Genomic DNA, 19,340 nt, shown 5'->3' with positions numbered 1-19,340 from the left:
CTTCTATCTTCCAGTGTGTTTCCTTCTTACTGTTTAAAATCATTGGACATGTCTGTATTGTCTCTCCATGGAGATAGGGCTGGAGTTGGAGTGCTGAAGACTCGGATTCAAATCCTCCCTCCATCACTTATTAGCTGTGTGACTCTGGGCAAGTCAGTTAATCTCTCTTAGTCTCAATATTCTCAGCTGTAAAATGGAGATGATAATAGCACCTACCTCCCAGGATTGATGTGAAGCTCAAATGACATAATGTATGTCAGGGGTTCCCAAACTTTTTTGGCTTACCGCCCCCTTTCCAGAAAAAATATGACTTAGCCCCCTGAAAATTAATTTTTTAATTTTTAATTTTAATTATTATTAATTATTATTTTATAATTTTATTTTATATATTTTTATAATTATATATTATATATTATTTTATAATAAAATAATTAATTTTAATTTTAAAATTTAAAATTTTTTTTAATAGCAATTAATAGGAAGGATAAATGCACCTGTGGCCATCACTGTTCCGCCTGGATCGCTGCAGCACCCACCAGGGGGCGGTGGCGCCCACTTTGGGAATCACTGATGTATGTTAAGTGCTTTGCAAACCTTAAAGTGCTATATATGTTGACTATTATTATTTTGTCAATAGTTATTATTTCTGGAGTTTGTGTTAATTCGCTGAAGATATTCAATGATGTTGGCTTCGAATTCTTCTCTCTTCCAATTTTACTAGGTCCTTGATTTCATCCATTATTCTGTCTAATCTAGGTTTAGGAATGAGGTTATTTTTTATGATTTCTTGGTTCTGGTGAATGACGTGGAGCTGAGGCCACCACTGACAAAAATGACTATGAAGACCCCGCTGGTCCGTCTGGTGAGATCTGTTTCTTCATTTGTTGTGATATTGGTGAATTATGAAAATATTCACATCTCCAAGCCATTGCATGCACACTTGGGCTTTTCCTGCTTTATTTGTCAATGTCTTTGGTGACAAGAAGTCGCCAGCCAGTGAGGAATTAGGATTTTCTATTTATTCTAGAATATCTCACCTCCTTGTGGCACCAGAACATGGAAGAGTGCCACTGCTCTCCTACCCTACAAGTCAGACAAGAGCATCATGATGGTTTCAAGTGAGCTTGGCTCGCACCCCTGTAGATATGTGCCACCCTGTAGGTATCTTTGATGCTTTGGGATTTTTGCATCGCAGTGACTGGGTGTTACCTAAGGTGGGGCATGATCGCAATCCAGTTGGCCAAGTGTTTGTAGCCCCAGAAACAGTCTCAGGGTACACAGAGTCCTGGGTGTACGCCATCCTGCTCTTTCCCACTCTCTCCCTCTCCCACTCCCTCAAAGCATACATGAGGAGTTGCATTTTGAGGTTGTTGTGATGATCCTCAGTAATAGTCTTAGGGACAGAGATTGGAGCTGTGATTTCTTTTCTAAAGGGAACTTCAGATGAGGAGTGTCCTTCCACTACTTTAAGCTGGCATCTTTTTTTTTTTTTTTTTTTTTTTGTCATCTCACACAACCAGCATGGCGGCCAGGAAAGACAAAGGCGGCACAGAGATGATGTCTTGTTTGGGTAAATCAAAAGAGGCCAATGTTGCTGCATCATATAAAGCAAGAATATGAGCAAAGAGTAAGAGGATTAAAGAGATAAGAAATCATCATGAGATGAAGAGCTTGAAATACCAAACAAATTAAGATTTCTACTTGATCCTTTAGGTAATAGGGAGCCACAGAAGCTCTTTGAGCAGGGGTGTGACATACTTTATTTTATTTTTATTTTTTTAAACCCTTAACTTCTGTGTTTTGGCTCCTTAGTGGAAGAGTGGTAAGGGTGGGCAATGGGGGTCAAGTGACTTGCCCAAGGTCACACAGTTGGGAAGTGTCTGAGGTCGGATTTTAACCCAGGACCTCCCGTCTCTAGGCCTGACTCTCAATCCACTGAGCTACCCAGCTGCCCCCTGTGACAAACTTTAAAGAAGCCACCTTTGCCATTGAGATGAGAACGGATCAGAATGGAAGTGGAGAATCCAGCTCAAAGGAAAAGGTTAAAAGTCCTGGGGAGGGGGCAGCTGGGTAGCTCAGTGGAGTGAGAGTCAGGCCTAGAGACAGGAGGTCCTGGGTTCAAACCCGGCCTCAGCCACTTCCCAGCTGTGTGACCCTGGGCAAGTCACTTGACCCCCATTGCCCACCCTTACCAATCTTCCACCTATGAGACAATACACCGAAGTACAAGGGTTTAAAAAAACAACAACAACAACAACAACAACAACAACAAAAAGTCCTGGGGAGAAGTGTTGAGAGCTTGAACTCTCTGTGAGTATGAGTGTGGCACAAGGAGACATACTACAAGTGAAGGAAGAAAGAATAGGATTTGGCAATGGATTGCTTACATAGCTTAGATGAGAGTGAGGAGTCAAGGATGCCACTGAGGTTGGGGGTCTGGATGACTGAGAGAATGGTGGTCCCCTCAATAGTAACAGGAAAGCTAGAAAGATGAAAGGGGCTAGGGGGAAGATGAGTTATGTTTGAGATGTGTTGAGGTGGAGATGACTCTAGGACATCCACTCTGAAGTGTCCAAAAGGCAGCTGGTGGTCAAATATATAGATCAGAAATCATTGCCCAGGTTGAATTCATGGGAGTTGGTGAGAGCATCAAGTGAAAGGGTCAAAGCAAAAGGGAAGAATGCCTATGATAGATCCTTGTAGAACACATGATTGGTGGAGCCCCAGCAGAGGAGACAAAGAAAGTGGGCTCAGAGGCACTTTGGAAAATCAGAGTAGTGCCAGGAAAGCCCAGAGAGGAAAGAGAATCCAGGAGGAGATCATCAAGAGTGTCAGATGTTGCAGATAGGACAAAGAACATCCAGGTTGAGAAAGACCTGTTCATTTTGGCAGTCAAGAGACCATTCGCAGCGTTGGAAAGAGTGAACTTCATTAAAAAGGAGAGCTATGGGTATTATTCTCCTGACCTTGGCAATGAAGAAGCTCAGTTCTTCTGAGTTCAACGACTTGTCCTGGGCTAAAGCTGGCACCTATCAGAGGAGAGACAGAAGCCTAGAGCTTCCTGATAGCGACTCTGCAATTTTGCTTGCTGCAGAGAGAGAAATCTCTTGCTGAATATAGCATCTAGGAATATCTCCATTTAACTTGACATTCAGGAAGATTCTAAGTGGCTTAAAGAGTCCACCTAGTATCTTTGAACCCCTGCTTGCTGGGTGGACAATGGACATTATCTTGATGTGGCTCAATTTGCACCCTTCCTTGAGTCCCCTTTCAGTCCTGCATAACTGTATATATAGCTGATGCTTCTGAGACTGTTGTTGTTTTGGCAATACTTCTACCCAGCAGGGGTAGATCAATAAATTCCATTCCGCCATTATTTTTATAGCATTCTGATTGCTTTGTTTGGCCCTGGTTGCATTAGCCTGATTTTATGTTTCCAAGACATCTGTTTGTACTAAAAAAGCCTTGGGCTCATCTGTGCAGTATGAGGTGAATCTCTTTATCAGCACACAGTTCAGGGCTCTCTCCAGGTGGATCACCTGAGTCGCCTCAAGATGCCCGTAGGTAGGCTTTGCCGTAACCATTATTGACCAACTCTGGTTTTGTTTCTTTGAGTAACACCACCTTACTTTGATCACTTGCCATCTCCCCATTCCCATGCCAAGGGATGAAATCTTTTAATTCTTGTTTCTTGCTCCTGATTGAATAGATCAATAGATCATGAGCAGTTCTCCTAAATAAGCCCACATGCTATTTTAGAGGATAATTGAGTCCATTGTTTGTGAAGCCTGGAAATTCCCCTGAAGAGCTCTCCATGAACCTATATTTCAATCATCTACTTTTTCAGCCATGAAAGGAGCTTCCCTCCTATCTATTGCCAAGGAGGCATCAGTGGTCACTAAATCTGCTTTGTAAAAGTCAACAACAGAAAAATAATCCTTGAGTTGTTTTTGGACTCCACTAACCTAAAACATTTGTGTGGGTGTCTCACTCTTATCTGATGTAGCAGCTGCCAAACTTTTCTAATGCCGAATGGCTTTTCTCAGTCATAGTTTGAGCTCCCCAAATCGTCTTCCTCTTGCCCTCAGCAAAAGTGGGCTAATGTCTTGGGTATATAAATAAACCAGGAGCCAGGACACCAAAGTTCTCATCTCAGCTGCACCCCTGAATATCTTTGCCTTGATTTGTTGCTTACTTAATCCCTCTGTGCCTCAGTTTCTCCATCTCCAATAATAGTTGCTCCTCCTTATCTCCCAAAGATGTTGGGAGGACAGACAGTGGTGGTACTGTGGTCTCTTGGCTTCTCGAGCACCATGATGCCTATGCCACTGGGCATCTTCATTAAAGGTGTTTTGAGCTTTAATTTATTAACTTGTTCTTAATTTATTCAGGGAAGAGAAATAGGAACTGAATCTGTGATCAAATTAGTATGGGGAAATTGTAAGTGAGAAGACTCTCTACCAATGCAGGTCTCTTCAACTGAGTTTTACAGAGTTGCTCCGATCACTGAGAAGATGTTACCTGATCAGGGTCAAACAGTCTAAGTGAGAGGCAAAAACTTGAACCCAAGACTTTCTATCTTTGAGGCAGACACTCTTCATATTGCCAATCTGCATTGCTAATTTGTTTAGAACAATTTAAAACACTTTTTGGAAGCTAATTCTTGCTTTCTAGATCTGGGATAATTTGCACAAGAACACCAAGCCTGAAAAAACAACATCTTGGAACCATCGATAGACTTGCTTTAGAAAACATTTGCCTACCCCTGTGGAGAATGGGGCCATTTCTCGAAGTGTTAGAGGCAGGATAGACAGCCTAATTGCTCATGTTTTGCAGGCAGACAAGAAAGTAAATCACATATCTTTGAATGCATCCTGATTAAGGAAAGCACATCATTATCCTGCTTTAAATAACTGGAGACCGTGACTTGGCTTGTGCACTTCATGAAACAATTTCAATGGAAGAGGGAAGAAAATTCCAGATCTAGGCTTCTTGTGAGGATGCCCTTTGGTGGGCTAGTTTTTAAAGATGTTCTTTATGTATGATCGCACTTTAAATTAATACTTTTTTGGTGGGGGGAGGAAGCTGGGTAGCTCAGTGGATAGAGAGCCAGACCTAGATTTGGGAAGTTCTGGGTTCAAATCTGGCCTCAGACTCTTCCTAGCTATGTGACCCTGGGCAAGTCACTTAATCCCCATTGCTCAGTCATTACCATTCTTCTGCCTTGGAACCAATTCACAGTATTGAGCCTAAGGTAGAAGGTAAGCGGTTTTAAAAAATAAAAATAAAAAATAAATGAATACTCTGACCCAGCATGTCATTAGGCATCAAGTCCTTAACATAATTCACAGGATGTGCTTAACTCATAGATTTACAGCATTTTAGAGATGGAAGGACCTCAGAAGGCATCTAGTCTAATACCAGAATAAGAATCTCCTCAAGTGTAGAGATCTCTTTATCATCTCAGATAATCTTATAAGGACAGTTTAGTTGATAAGGAAATAAGGATGGAACAAGGGAATTGTCTTTTACCTCATGCTTCCAGCTCTGACTCCAGGAGCATGGAGTTTATTATATATATTTCAAGACTCATTTCACACAAAAGAATCCCCCCTGAAACTTTGCAGATGCGCAGAAGTTACAAATTATGTCATATCAAAACATAAAACATTGGCTTCAGAATAGAACAAGGCCAAGGCTGAATTTTGACTGGCTTCTTATCAGAAAGCCACGTTGGGGATTATCCTTCTCAGGATTGAATTGCCCCCTGCTAAAGTTTTGGCTTTGGCTGTAGCTGCATTCCTGGGCAAAGGGGAACAGTATTAACCCTTTAAATTCAGGTTTGCTAGGAACTTAAAGCTTTTCAATAAGGTCACAATATTTTTTAACAAGAAGTCTCAAGGATCACAAAAGGGGTCAAAAGAAGAGTCTCAGATTTTTATCTATTCTCTTATTGGCTTCCCACACTTAAGGACATGCCTGGCCACCAGCCTTTGCTTGTAGACTTCACTGGAAGTCTACAAGCAAAGCCCAAGACAACCCATTCCATTGTGGGTCAGTTCTAGTTAGCAAGTTGTTTTATTTTTCTTTTCTGATGTCAATCCCAACTGTTCCTTTCTGCAACTTTCACCCATTGTTCCTGGTTTAGTTTTGGGGAGTTATTATTTTTTACAAAAGCCTAATGCCTCTTCTGTGTTGATAGCCCTTCAAATTACTGAGGAATAGCACTTTTGTGCTCTTGTTTATTTTCTTCCCCAATTCTTCAACCAGTCCTCATTTGGCATGGACTTGGTGTCCTTCACCATCCTGGTTATCCTTCTCTATACTGTTACCAGCCTATCATTGTCCTTCCTAAAGTATGGCAGAATTGAATGCCATGTTCCAAGAGTAGTTGAAGTAGGGTAGAAAATACCACCTCCTTATTCTCATAAGTCATGTCTCTTAAGGTAGCCTAAAATAACATTCAATAGGTGACACAATGGATAGATCAGTGGGCCAGGAGTAAGGAAGACTGAGGTCAAATCCAGTGTTAGGCATTTATTGGGCATGTAACCCTGGGCAAGTCAAAACCTCCATCTCAGCTTCCTCAACTGTAAAATGTATTTTTGTAAGAATCAAATGAGATATGTAAAGTGCTCAGCACACTTTATGGCATACAGTAGGTGCTTACTAAATGTCCTTCCCCTTCCTTTGGCTTCTACATTATACTGTTGATGAATACTGAACTTGTCCACTAAAATTCTTCAGGTCTTATTCAAGTGAATTTCTAGCCACATTTCCCTTTGAGTTTTTGAACTCAAATGCAAGTCTTTATTTTTATATTTGCTAAATTTTATCTTATTAAATTCAGTCTAACATCTTCCCTGTTAAGATCTTTTTGAATTGTGTTTCTGATATCATCTATGCTGTCTCTTCCTTCTAGCCTTGTGTCATCAATAAACTTGACCAAGATGCCATAGATGCCCTTACACAGCCATTAATTTAAAAAATAATTAAATGGAGCAGAGCCAAGCATGGCTCTCCCCCTTGGAAAACTTTCCAAATTGACATAAACTATTTTTCAAACCATTACCTACTGTCTTAGAATCAATACTAAATTTTGCTTCCAAGGCAGAAAAGTGGTAAGAGCTAGGCAATTGGATTTGCCCAAGATGATACAGCCAGGCAGTATCTGAGGCTAGATTTGAACCCAGGACCTCCCATATTCAGCCCTGGATGGGATGTCAATTGAGGAATACTAAAAAATGCTGGTAAATAAATGTAATGGATAAGAAATGACAAAAGAGAAGATTTCAGAGAATCATGGGTAGCATGAACTAATGCAGAGTGAAGTGAGTAGAATCATGGACAAATATAACATCAACACTATAAAGATAGCTTTGTAAATTGTAAGAACTCTGATCTCAATGCAATAGCTAATCATGCTTTGAAAGGACCTGGGATGAAGGCTATTACATAATTACCTCTTAATAAAGGGGTTGTGAATTCAAGATCCCTAAACATACAGTGGTCGTCAAAGTCAATGCTTCTGTCTAGTCCATTAGAATTGCTCTTTAGTAGTAACCTGGTTCCCCTTCTTATTCTTCAAAAAAACATTTTTAAACCAAATCTATATCCAGATGTGATCACCCCTACTTGCACAAAATATTGAAAACCTTTCTAATAATTAGAGCTTACCAAAAATGGAATATACTGCCTAGAATAATATAACAATGTAGGTGTTTAGGCAAAGTTTGGATGATGTTTGTTTGGGGGATATTGTTGATGGTATCTCTGCTTTGGGCCAGGACTAAATAGGTGTCCTGAAAGGCCCATTTGGACTCGGAGGCTATATTTTTGGTTGTAAATTGAGTCATGAGTTGGGCTGGTGGTGGTACAAATGGTCCACAGAGCTGGAGAAAGCTTCTGTAGAAGATCTCTTCCTTACCTTCACTCAGATAGACTCAGAGGTCCAGGGGCAAGTGAGAAGAGAAAGTATGAGCTGACTCTAAAGCTCAACCTGAACTTGTATGTCAAGGAAGGTCTACCTGCAAAGCCATTGTGATCTACCATTGGATCATCCTCCTCTCTGGAAGAGAAGCTTATTTTTTATCTCATAGAAATCAAAGGAAATACCTTGAGTGATGCCCTGGAGCTTTCAGGCACACCATTGCCATATTTCCCTGAGATGATCCCACAGGCGAGCGGGGACCAGGTCATTGCCCCAACTCCTAGAGGAAAAATAAATGCAAATGGAACTTATGTTAATAATCAGTGTGGCCTTCCAAATGGACCTTTTTTTTTAAAAGCAAGAAATATACATGGTATTTTATTTTCATTATGGTGGATTTCTTTAAGACCAGCAAATATCTTTCATTAAAATTATACTTTTAAGGTGAGTCCATGCCTTTATAGAAATTTTCTTCATTGTTTCTAAAATGTTTGAAATCTGTTTGTTCATTGAAACTATATGACTCTTAGATGCCCAAAGGGGCATATTTTCAAATTTTATTGACTACAATCAATCATTTAAGCATTTAGTAAGTCCTGTTACGTGCCAGGCACTATCTTATGTGTGTGGGAAATCAATTAAAAATGAAGCAGTTATGGGGAAGTTAGGCAGCTCAGTGGATAGGGAGCCAGGCCTAGAGATGGGAAGTCCTGCGTTTATATTTGACTTCTGACACTTCCTCACTATGTGACCGTGGGTAAGTCACTTAATCTCAATTGCCAAGTTCTTATTGCTCTTTGCTTTTGATCCAATACTTAGTATTAATTCCAAAACAGAAAGTTAGGGTTGTTTTGTTTTTTAATGAAGTAGTTAAGGTTATATCCCATAAGAGCAGTTTTTTGGCCTACCGCCCCCTTTCCAGAAAAAATATTACTTATCCCCTGGAAATTAATTTTTTAAAAATTTTAATAGCAATTAATAGGAAAGATGTGGCCATCACCGCCTCCCTGGATCACTGCAGCACCCACCAGGGGGCAGTGGCACCCACTTTGGGAATCACTGGCTTAGAGGATCTTATATTGTTTTGTTGGAGATCTCATGCTTGGGAAAGCTTCTATCTTCTAATCAGTCCATTATTTATTTAGCACTCTTTCAAGAAATCAATTAATCAAACAAGCATGTATCGAGCGACTGCTATGTGCCAAGCACTTTTCTGTGAACTGGGGAGAGAAGGACAAAAATGAAAGTATCTGTCCTAAAGAAGCTTATATTCTTTTGAAGGAAATATCAGGTACATGTTTAAGTAAATATAAAAGAAACCCAAAGATTGTGGAGAATAGAACTAAAAACTAGAGAGATAATGCAAAGGCTCACATAGGAGGTGGTCTTTGACACAAATGTTTAAGGAACTGAGGGCTTCTAAACAAACCTAGAGATTAGTCAGGGGAAAATAGTGAAGGACCACTTTCTGGATGATTAAGTTTATAAAAATGTAGCCTCTTTTTTCAGATACAAATATAAAGAAACCCATGTATATTTTGCTATTTGAAAAATGCTTCAATTCACACAAAAGCTTACTTCTAGACATGTTGGGTTTACTCATGCTTTAACCTATAATAAGTACAAACTTAAGCCTGTATCTGATAACTTTTAGAATGAGTTCATTCACTCATTCAACAAATATTGATGAAATGTCTATTGCACGAAAGGAATTGTGTTCACTATTCCTTATAGGGTGATTTGTTTCCATCATAAATATCCCTTTAGACAAGATATTGCTTTATTTTGTCCCTTTGAAACTTCTTGATCCATGTGGATCTTGGCACCTTCATTCTTTTTGTTTGTTTGTTTGTTTGTTTGTTTTGTTTTAAACCCTTAACTTCTGTGTATTGGCTCATAGGTGGAAGAGTGGTAAGGGTGGGCAATGGGGGTCAAGTGACTTGCCCAGGGTCACACAGCTGGGAAGTGGCTGAGGCTGGGTTTGAACCTAGGACCTCCCGTCTCTAGGCCCGACTCTCAATCCACTGAGCTACCCAGCTGCCCACCTTCATTCTTGATTAAGAGCAATTATGAAAACATCTTGGTGCTATTTTTATGTACAAACTTTCACAGAGTATGAATCTTTCATCATTGGCCTTCTTCTTGGGTAAGAGAATGAATGAGCTCCATTTTATACATTACCTATCTTGTGATATAGTTCCGGCAATTGTACCTCAACCTTCTCTCTTTGGAAAAGATGATACTCAGCTTGTTCACATACTGGTGGAATCATGTTGAATTGTCTTGCTACAGAATAGGCTTCCTACAAAAAGAAGAAGAAAAAGGAGAAGTCAGGTCTGATGGCACCATTACAATATATATTCATGATGGACAAGTCATTTCCCTTTTTTGGGTCTCGGATTCTTCATCTGTGAAGTGAGGGGATTGAATTAGATCAGAGGTTTTTAACCTCAGGTCTATGAATTTGTTTTTAAGTTCTATTGATTCTATGATAATTAGATTAAGTCTACACTGCCCATCTTTAGATTTAATCACCAAAGGTGAGAGCACCTTCCAATCTTGGGAGGTCCTAACCCACATGTGCTAGAGTGAGTGACAAATTAGAATCGACTGACCCACCCCTTGGGTGTTCTATGAGAATCATCTATTGTGATTGGACACACAGGCTAGGGGAAGGCACTGGAAGTGATGCATAAGTGACCCCTTTAAAAAGAGGGAGTTGAGGGAGTGAGAGGTCTTCTGGTTTTGTGAAGCGGACCTGAGGGAGCTTTGCTGGTTCATGACCGAGACTGTTCCATGTGGTGAGTTTAAAGACTGAATTTTCCTGAACTTCTATTAAGAGACTTCTTTTTATAGACTCTGTGAATGAAGTTTGCTCCATTCACCTCTGAGCCTCAGGCCCTTTAACCCTCGACTGAGGGTTAAGATCTACCTGGACTAATTAGTGGGATAGATTCTTGTTTCCTTACTCTCTCTCTCTCTCTCTCTCTCTCTCTCTCTCTCTCTCTCTCTCTCTTTTGCTCTCTCTCTCTCTCTCTCTCTCTCTCTCTCTCTCTCTCTCTCTCACTCTCGCTCTCTTCTCAAATGTAAATAAACTTCCATAAAAGTCAATTTTGATTTGAGATTATTCTTAATTGAAGATTGATAATAGTTTAATCCTCTGGCGACCATCTTTTAATATATTGAACCCATAAAACCCCTTTTTCACCCTTACATTTTCTGAATTTTAATATAATTGTTTTTCTTTGTAATTATATGAATTTTATTTTATGCATTAAAAATTTTATTCTGAAGCGGGGTTCATTGGCCTCACTAGATCATCAGTGGGTCAATGACACACAAAAAGTTTAAGAATCCTTGGATTAGTTGGCTTTTAAGGTCTTTTCTGCATTTAAATTTGTGATCCTATGATAATAGTAACACAATTGGATGGTGGGAAAATGTATAGTCTTCTATTTCCTTGTCAATCATTGAAGGTAAACACAGACAGAAACCTTATCAGTGATATTAAAAATGATGAGTAAGAGGATTTCAGAAAAACTTGGAAATACTTGCATGAATTGATACAGAGCGAAGTGAGCAGAACCAGGAAAACATTGTAAACAGTAACAGCAATACTGCAAAATGGCCAACTGTGAAAAATTTAGCTACTCTCAGCAATACAGTGATCCAAAGCAATCCCAAAGGACTCATGATGAAAAATGCCATCTTCCTTCAGAGAAAGGACTGATGGAGTCTGAATGCAAACTGAAACATATTATTATTCACTTTTTTTCTTTTTGTTCATTTTCTTCCATAAAACACCTAATACAGAAATTTTTACATGATTGCACATGTATAACCTACATTGGATTGTTTACCATCTCAGGTTTGGGAGAGAGGGAAGGGAGAGAGAAAGAGAGAATTTGGAACTGAAAATTAAAGAGAAAAGAATATTGAAAAAAGAAAACATCATTAATCTGTACTCAGAGAAAATGGAAATGGTGAAATAAAAATTATGGAATATAGAACAAGAAGATAGGATATTTAAAGAAAAGAAAGTTTCATTATAGACATTGGAATTGGGATATCTAAGTATTGACTAATAAAGTTCTTTAGAGATCCTGCTTTAATTAAGGTACTAATGAGTAGGTAATCATGGAACATAATTAGGATTAACTGTTGATGGTCACAGGTGTTTTATTCAATACTTTCAAATACCTATTCTCTGAACTTCCAGCTTCTTGATAGAAAATCTGCTTGGCTTTATTGTTTTGATCAGGCCCATGATTTCTTTGGTCGACAAAGCCACATAAGACATTTCCTTTACTCCCTGCAGATGATCAGGCTTAATTAAAGCCTCCCTGTAGTCAAGTCAAGACGAATAGTTCTAATTTTTTATAGGTTAAGTCCAGATAAGTTCTAATCCCCTCTCTGCCACAAACTAGCTGTGTGACCTGAGCAAATGAATTCACTTCTTTGATATCCCCTATTTCCTTTTCTTTAAAGAAGGGCAGGAACTAGACCATCTCAGAAATTCCTTCCAGGGTTTATGTTAAATGAAATTCTTATAAAGCGGACACACTATGTAATATTCTGTGTGTCAGGAACCCAACCCCCAACGTCACAATGAAAAGTCCCATTTGTAATGATTCCTTTGCCTTCTCAGAGATGAAAACTGAAAAGTGATGCTCCATTGTTAGTGGCTCCCATATGTAAATCTAGATAGAACCCCCTCTTTCATATAACCTGATTTGTCTCTTGCTTTTTACTCCCAGCCTTTGAAGTATTTATTCAGGTATGGCTTTTCCCAACACCTGGGACCCATATGAATATGAATCCCACATAAGTAAACTACTTATAATTCTCAATAAAAATGCTTATTTGACAGGTGTTTTTCAAATATAAACTCCTAAGAGTCTGAAGCTCATAGAATTATTCATCGAGAAGTAGAAAGGATATTAGCAGTCATTTTGTCCAACTCTCTCATTTTATATTTTAAGAAACTGAGGTCTGTGGGAAGGAAAGATTTTTCAAGTAACTCCAAGATTTGAAACCAAGCCCTTTGCCTCCAGAGCCAGTCTTATTCCTCTTGTACCACGTCTAAAGTTCAGTATAGGAAAATTCAAAAGAAGGGGTTTCCTTGACAAATGTACTAGCATGTGGGTAAAGAGAGTCAAGGGGACTGGTGTCATCCATTTTTAGAGGGCAGTCCAACAAAAAAAAAATTAATAGATGTACTTCCTCTTCAGCCATGAGCTTGTCACATTGAACACCATGGCTTAGTTACTTTTCAGCCATTATTGTATCCAGTCTTGTGTGAGATACTGTGTGCTGGCACTTGGATTGTCAATAATTACGATTATAAAATGAGTGTGCAATCCCAGCTTCAACATCCCTTCCGTAGAGACCCTGGATAGCGTTACTGTATCTTGAAGTGGGGAATAGAATCTTTGGAGAGCGTCATTGGAATTCTCATCCAGATATTTTATGGTCAGACTGGACAGAGAGAAAGAACTAAGAAAGGGAATTTAATCTGAGAGCCTTCATGAGATGACTTCTTTACGAGAGGGTGAAGAAGCATTTGTGAAGGGAATTAATCTTGAGATGAAACGTTCTGAAGAGAATGTTTGAGAAGAGGCTTTGATTGCCACAGGGACAGAACTTAATGGGAGGACTATGTTTCCAGCCATCAATCTCAGTGGATGGTTAGAGGTAACCAGCCCCAAATTAAAGTCCTTACTGTGATATGTTGTTTAATTAAAATACTTAGATTTTGTATGTCTCTTTGTGTTTGTTAAATTGTTAATAATTTGATGAATTGTAATGACTTATATCATCTGTCAAATTGATTTAATAGCCAAAAAAACTGATTTTTTTAAAGACTATCTGTGTGTTTCTGAGAATTTGTGAGATTTTGTTTGTTGTCAATCTGTAGGCGTATGAAGGATTATCAATAATTGTCCCAGAACATCAAGGCTATTTGCCCAGGTGAGAAGTATTTACAGACCAGAAGAAGGGAAAAGGGATCATAGCTTTAGAATTGGAAGAGATCCTAAAGAAGATCAACTGGTCCAAATCTCTCAGGTTCCTATAAGTAGCTGAGGCCCACAGAGGTGAAAAAACTTGACCTCAGCCAATAACGTAGGTCATAAAGAGCAGACACTAGGATTTGAACCCAGGTCCTCTGACTGTAGCCCCAGGACTCTTTCCACTCTATGAAGCTTGCATTAACTGAGCTAGGCACACTGGACCATAAACAGGAAGACACTGCATGGACCTAACCCAAAAGAAATGTTGTACTTGTCTTTGGGGATTTTTGTATAAAGGACTCGGGAAAATGAGACTCTCCAGGATTCCACCGAAGCAATCATGGACTCTATGAAGCATTCAACAGAACTTCTATTTTTGGTCATTAGAGCTAGATTGCTCCATAAGCTTGCTCATCAACTCACAGCAATTATGAACCACGTCTGAAGGCTGCCAAGTGCAGAGGCCCTGCCTTGGAGTCAGACAGACTTGTTCTAACCCCACCTGACACATATGTGGGGTGTCACCCTGGGGAAGTCACTGAGCCTCCTAATTCCTCAGACAAATCTTTAAAACTATTAGCTATAAATGAGATGGATACCTCTATTACTGTATTATGTGGAGTTTCCAAAATTGAAGAAATGTATATATGTATGAATAAGCACACTGCACAGGTAGGTGAGTCTGTCTATGTGTCTGTGACAGACAGACAGACAGAAACAGAAAGAGACAGGAGACACAAAGTCAGAGAAATAGGGAAGGAGAGAGGAGGAGAGGGAGAGAAGGAGAGACAGAGGAGAAAGAGAGAGGGAGAGACAGAGAAAGGGAGAGAGAGAGAGAGAGAGAAGGAGAGTGAAACAGAGAGAGAGGAAGAGAGGGAGAGAGAGAGGAGGAAGTAGAAAGAGAGTGAGAGGGAGAAGGAGAATGAAATGGAAAGAGAGACAGAGACAGAGAGAGAGAGAGACAGAGACAGACAGAGACAGAGAGAGAGAGAGAGAGAGAGAGAGAGAGAGAGAGAGAGAGAGAGAAAGGGAGAGAGAGGGAAAGGGGGAAAGGGAGAGAAAGAGGGAGAAAGAAAGGGAGAGGGAAAGAGAGTGAGAGGGAGACAGAGAGTGGGAGACAGAGAGGGAGGGAGAGGGAGAGGGAAAGGGAAAAAGAGGCAAAGGGAGAGGGAGAAAGAGAGAGAGGAAGAGGGAAAAGGAGAGGGAGAGGGAGAGAGAGAGAGAGGGGGAGAGAGAGATGGAGCTTCTGGGAACAAATCTTTGCAAACAGAAATTCTGTGGCCGACTCTATATCATAGGCAAGGTGGGTCTACTGTGGGGTCTCTCTTCCATATTTGATTGAACAAAGAGCTTAGACAATCTGTCCCAGCTTGATATCTGAAAATTAATTTATGGTTTCCCCTATATTTGTAAGATATAATTCTTTCTTTCAGAGATAACAAACACAGCCCTGACTAGAAGTAGTTACATCATCTTTTTTTCTTCCATGCTCTAATATATCCTTAATCAGCATGGTGGCTATTTCATACCATTTATGTTTATTTTTAAGAAACTCATAACCTCCCATCCATAATGCCTTGACCTTTGCTATTCCTGTTAGCCTTTTGCTAACAAGAATCAAGGATCATTATATATGGTTCTTGTTACCACCATTTAGCTGTAATAGACTGGCTGGGTTTCTTTCCTGTGTAGCCCAGGATGGCCTTCTTGTATTATGTCCCGTGTGAACCTTTCTTTTTTGCTAAATCACAATGGAATTAGCTGCTTGAGACATTGCCATTTTGAGCTTTTAAACATTCTCTGTCCTGCCTCTCTTCCCCCCACTTGATTCTGGCGTCAGTATATTATAATGGATAGAGTGCTGGTCTCAGTGTCATAAAGACTTTGGTCCTTTGACACTTACTGGACGATCTTGAACCTCTCAGGCAGGGTATCTCTTACTTTGCTGTAACCCTCTCTTACTCTCATGTCTTAGATGGAATGGATTTTCTTACATTGTGGAGGGAATTCCCACCCTGAGAGGCCATCTGTGCCTAGACAACACAAGACATTTTCAAATTCACGTTGAGCTTTAAGTAGATGATTTGCAGAGGTGACAGCTGTTAAAAGAACATAATTAATGGCTCTTTGGAAGAAGAAGTCGAATTACCATGATCTCCATTGCGCTCCATCTTGACGTGCCCCAGTACATGGCCATCCCCTGGTTTATCACGTGGGTCATCGCTCGCACAATTTCTACGGAAGATCAAACACATGGTGAGATTTTATACTTCTCAAAGTGTCACTGTGACCATGGCTTCTTTTTCTTTTTTTCTCCCCATTGCCACTGGCTCTTCCTGTTCTAAATCTAAGAACTTGTAATAACAAAGATTATTGTTTTTTAATTTCAATTCAATTCAATTCAATTCAATTGTAATTAATGTTTAATTAAAAGATTAATGAAAATTTATTTGATGGCTTGAAGGCAACCTAATAGAAAGCAATATTTGGAGGCACCCAGGAGTAGAGTATTTCTAGATGGAAGGGACCTTGATAGAGAAACTGAGGCCCACATTTGTTAAGGCTAGATGATGGAGATAGCAAGGCATTCTGCTTTCATATTACTGAACTATGCATAACTTCCAAAGTATGACTTAGTACCTCCAACAGGAGGCTTGTCCTGGACCTCTCGTGCCCTCCACATAAAATTACTTGTGTTTATTCTGTAGGTACTCACCTGTGTGTATGTTATTTCTTCCCAGTTCAATGTACACTCATTAAGGATGAGAATTACTTCATTTTTTGGCTCCGTCTCCCAGAGTCTTATCAGTAGACCTGACATATATAGTAGTAGGCTAATAAGTGCTAGTTGAATTGAATTGAATTGAATACAGGACTTCATAGAGTTATATTTTACTCTCCTTACAACGACTCTGTTAAAAAAGGGACTTTGGGGGTATGATTATTCTGCCTCTGGGGAGATTCTTTCACTTGCTCACGTCATATAACTATGGGGGTAAAGAATAGAGCAGGGGCTCATACCCAGGCTTGGCATGTTGAATGACTTGGTCAAAGTCACCCAGTTAATAAACAACAGAGCCAAGATCCAAACCTCGGTCCTCTGACTCTTAGTCTGGAGCTCTCTGGGTTCCCTGAGGACCCTTCCAGCTCTAAGATTCCATGATTCTATGATCCCAAATGGGCAACTAGATGTTGTGGGGAATGGAGCATCAGGCCTGGAGTCAGGAAGATTCATCTCCTTGAATTCAAATCTGGCCTTGGACATTTACTAGGTTTGTGACCCTGGACAAGTCATTTCAGCCTGTCTCAGTTTCTCATCTGTGACATGAATTAGAGAACCAAATGACAAACCACTCCAGAATCTTTGCTGGGAAAACCCTAAATGGGGTCACAAAGAATCAGACATGACAGAAAACCAATTGAACAATGTGATCCCAGAGATATATTCTAAATAAACTCATTCTATTGGTGGCAACAGTTTTGGATGAGAAAGAGACAATCTAAGAAGAAGCTTGGTATATGGGGATGAAACCAGCTTTATGGTCAAAGGACCTGGGTTCTAAACCTGCCTTTTCTGCTTCGTACACATGAGCAAATGATATTTTCTCTTGAGACCTTGGTTTCCTCGTCTATACAATGAGGGAACTGAATGAAATGATTTCTTTTTTTTAAAATTTTTTTTAAAAAACCCTTAACTTCTGTGTATTGGCTCCTTGGTGGAAGAGTGGTAAGGGTGGGCAATGGGGGTCAAGTGACTTGCCCAGGGTCACACAGCTGGGAAGTGTCTGAGGATGGATTTGAACCTAGGACCTCCCATCTCTAGGCCTGACTCTCAATCCACTGAGCTACCCAGCTGCCCCCTGAATGAGATGATTTCTAAGGTTCCTCTTAGCCCTGGATCCTGAGAGTCTTCTTGAGGGAAAAGTTTAAAATCCTATTTTAACTCCCTAATCCTTGATGGTGCTTGTCTTTATTGCAAGTTTAGTAAAGGTTACTCAAACATGTGTTCACAGTTTAGACAAGCACCTTCCACAATCCCTGGGTACACTGTTAAACAGCAGGAAATAAAATTCATAATAGGTCCTCTAGAGAGGAAGGAATTTAGGATCTGTATTTAGAAATGGAAGGGAACTTCGAAGTCATTCTGGACCACTTCCCTCCCTTTACAGAAGAAGAAACGGAGGCCCATCCATATCTGTTGAATTTATTTTTCAAAGCATAAAATCATGGAAGGCAGAAGCCAGCTCTTTGGTCGGCTGGTCTGAACCATCCTGAGGCCGTCTCCTATGCTAGCTAGTCAGTGATTCCGACTCGCTGACATTTCTCTAAATGTCGGGTGGAACAAACCCCGTGTTGAGCGTTCTCCTTTCCATCGCGCTCTGCGTGGGGCGTCAGGTGCTGCTCTGCTTTCCTCTGCACCAAACTTGGTTCTAAAGCTTCCTCCTAGTAATTGATTTCACTGGGAATTGTGTGATGGACGTGGTCCAGGGTTCCCAGGGCAGGACGACGAGCCGCCTTCCTAAGATGCTTTAGCTGAGCTAAGCACAAGACAGCCGACCAGAATGGGGGAGCCTCTTGGAAGACTGGAAGCCTTGGGGAGTCTCACTTTTAATTTGGCCACGAGGCACCAAGTGGGTTGGAGTTCTTTCTCAAAGTAGGTCAGACAAAGCATGTTCCCATGATATCAGGCTACTGGGGAACTGTCACGGGATGGAGATTCAATTAATCTGCAACAGAGGCTTTAAGTAGAAGTGAATTGAATTGATCACATCCCTAAGAGGTATACAGCAAGGAGGACTAAAGCATGATGGCCAGAGGGCCAGCCGGGAGCCTGGAAGCCCCGGATTCAAATTTTATTGCTGGCTGCGTGACCATGCCCACAAGTTCACAGAATCTTAGGTCTGGAGCTGGAAGGGACCTTGGAGACTCATCTGGTCCAACCCTTCCCCCATCTCACAGATTAAAGAAACGGAGCCCCCAGGAAGTGTGGTGAATCGCCCAACGTTACCTAGATCACGAGCATCACACGCCGGGTTTGATTCTCATTGGCCAGACGGGAAACTGAGACCCACCAAAGTGTCGTCCATGGCCACACAGCTCAGACTGTCAGAGCCAAGATTTGAACACGTGCCTCCTGTTAAGGAGTCAGAGCTCTGCTCCACACCATGATGCCTTCTCTTAGTGGCCTCTGCTTTCAGAAGGAGGGATTCTAAAATGCCACGCAGCAATCTAAGTCCCATATTCAAAAGCCTCTTTTCTGCTGATGGTTTACACATGAGTGGAGGAGAGTTCCTGTAAAAAGAGGCTTTATGCAAAGAGTGAGATACAGGGAAGTGGACGCTGGACAGTGGGCCAGGGGGTCAAAAGCCTGGTGGAATGGAGAGAACATTGAAGTCTGG

The 19,340-nt window shown here is 40.6% G+C and overlaps 1 protein-coding gene across 1 annotated transcript in view; it reads right to left on the bottom strand.

Moving 5' to 3' along the window:
- Nucleotides 1-19,340, bottom strand: part of KCNAB1 (potassium voltage-gated channel subfamily A regulatory beta subunit 1) — a 434,965-nt gene that overhangs the window by 22,527 nt on the left and 393,098 nt on the right. Inside the window, exons 11-13 of the mRNA XM_044669530.1 lie at nt 16,091-16,176; nt 10,112-10,232; nt 8,116-8,210 (exon numbers count right to left, since the gene is read on the bottom strand). Coding sequence (XP_044525465.1) covers nt 8,116-8,210; nt 10,112-10,232; nt 16,091-16,176 — 302 coding nt within the window. The remainder of the gene's footprint in view (nt 1-8,115; nt 8,211-10,111; nt 10,233-16,090; nt 16,177-19,340) is intronic.

The sequence above is a fragment of the Gracilinanus agilis genome, chromosome 3, assembly GCF_016433145.1.
Source record: "Gracilinanus agilis isolate LMUSP501 chromosome 3, AgileGrace, whole genome shotgun sequence".
In the NCBI taxonomy this organism is placed as follows: domain Eukaryota; kingdom Metazoa; phylum Chordata; class Mammalia; order Didelphimorphia; family Didelphidae; genus Gracilinanus; species Gracilinanus agilis.
Note: the sequence above shows the minus strand (reverse complement) of the source record. Positions and strands in the feature narration are given on the sequence as shown.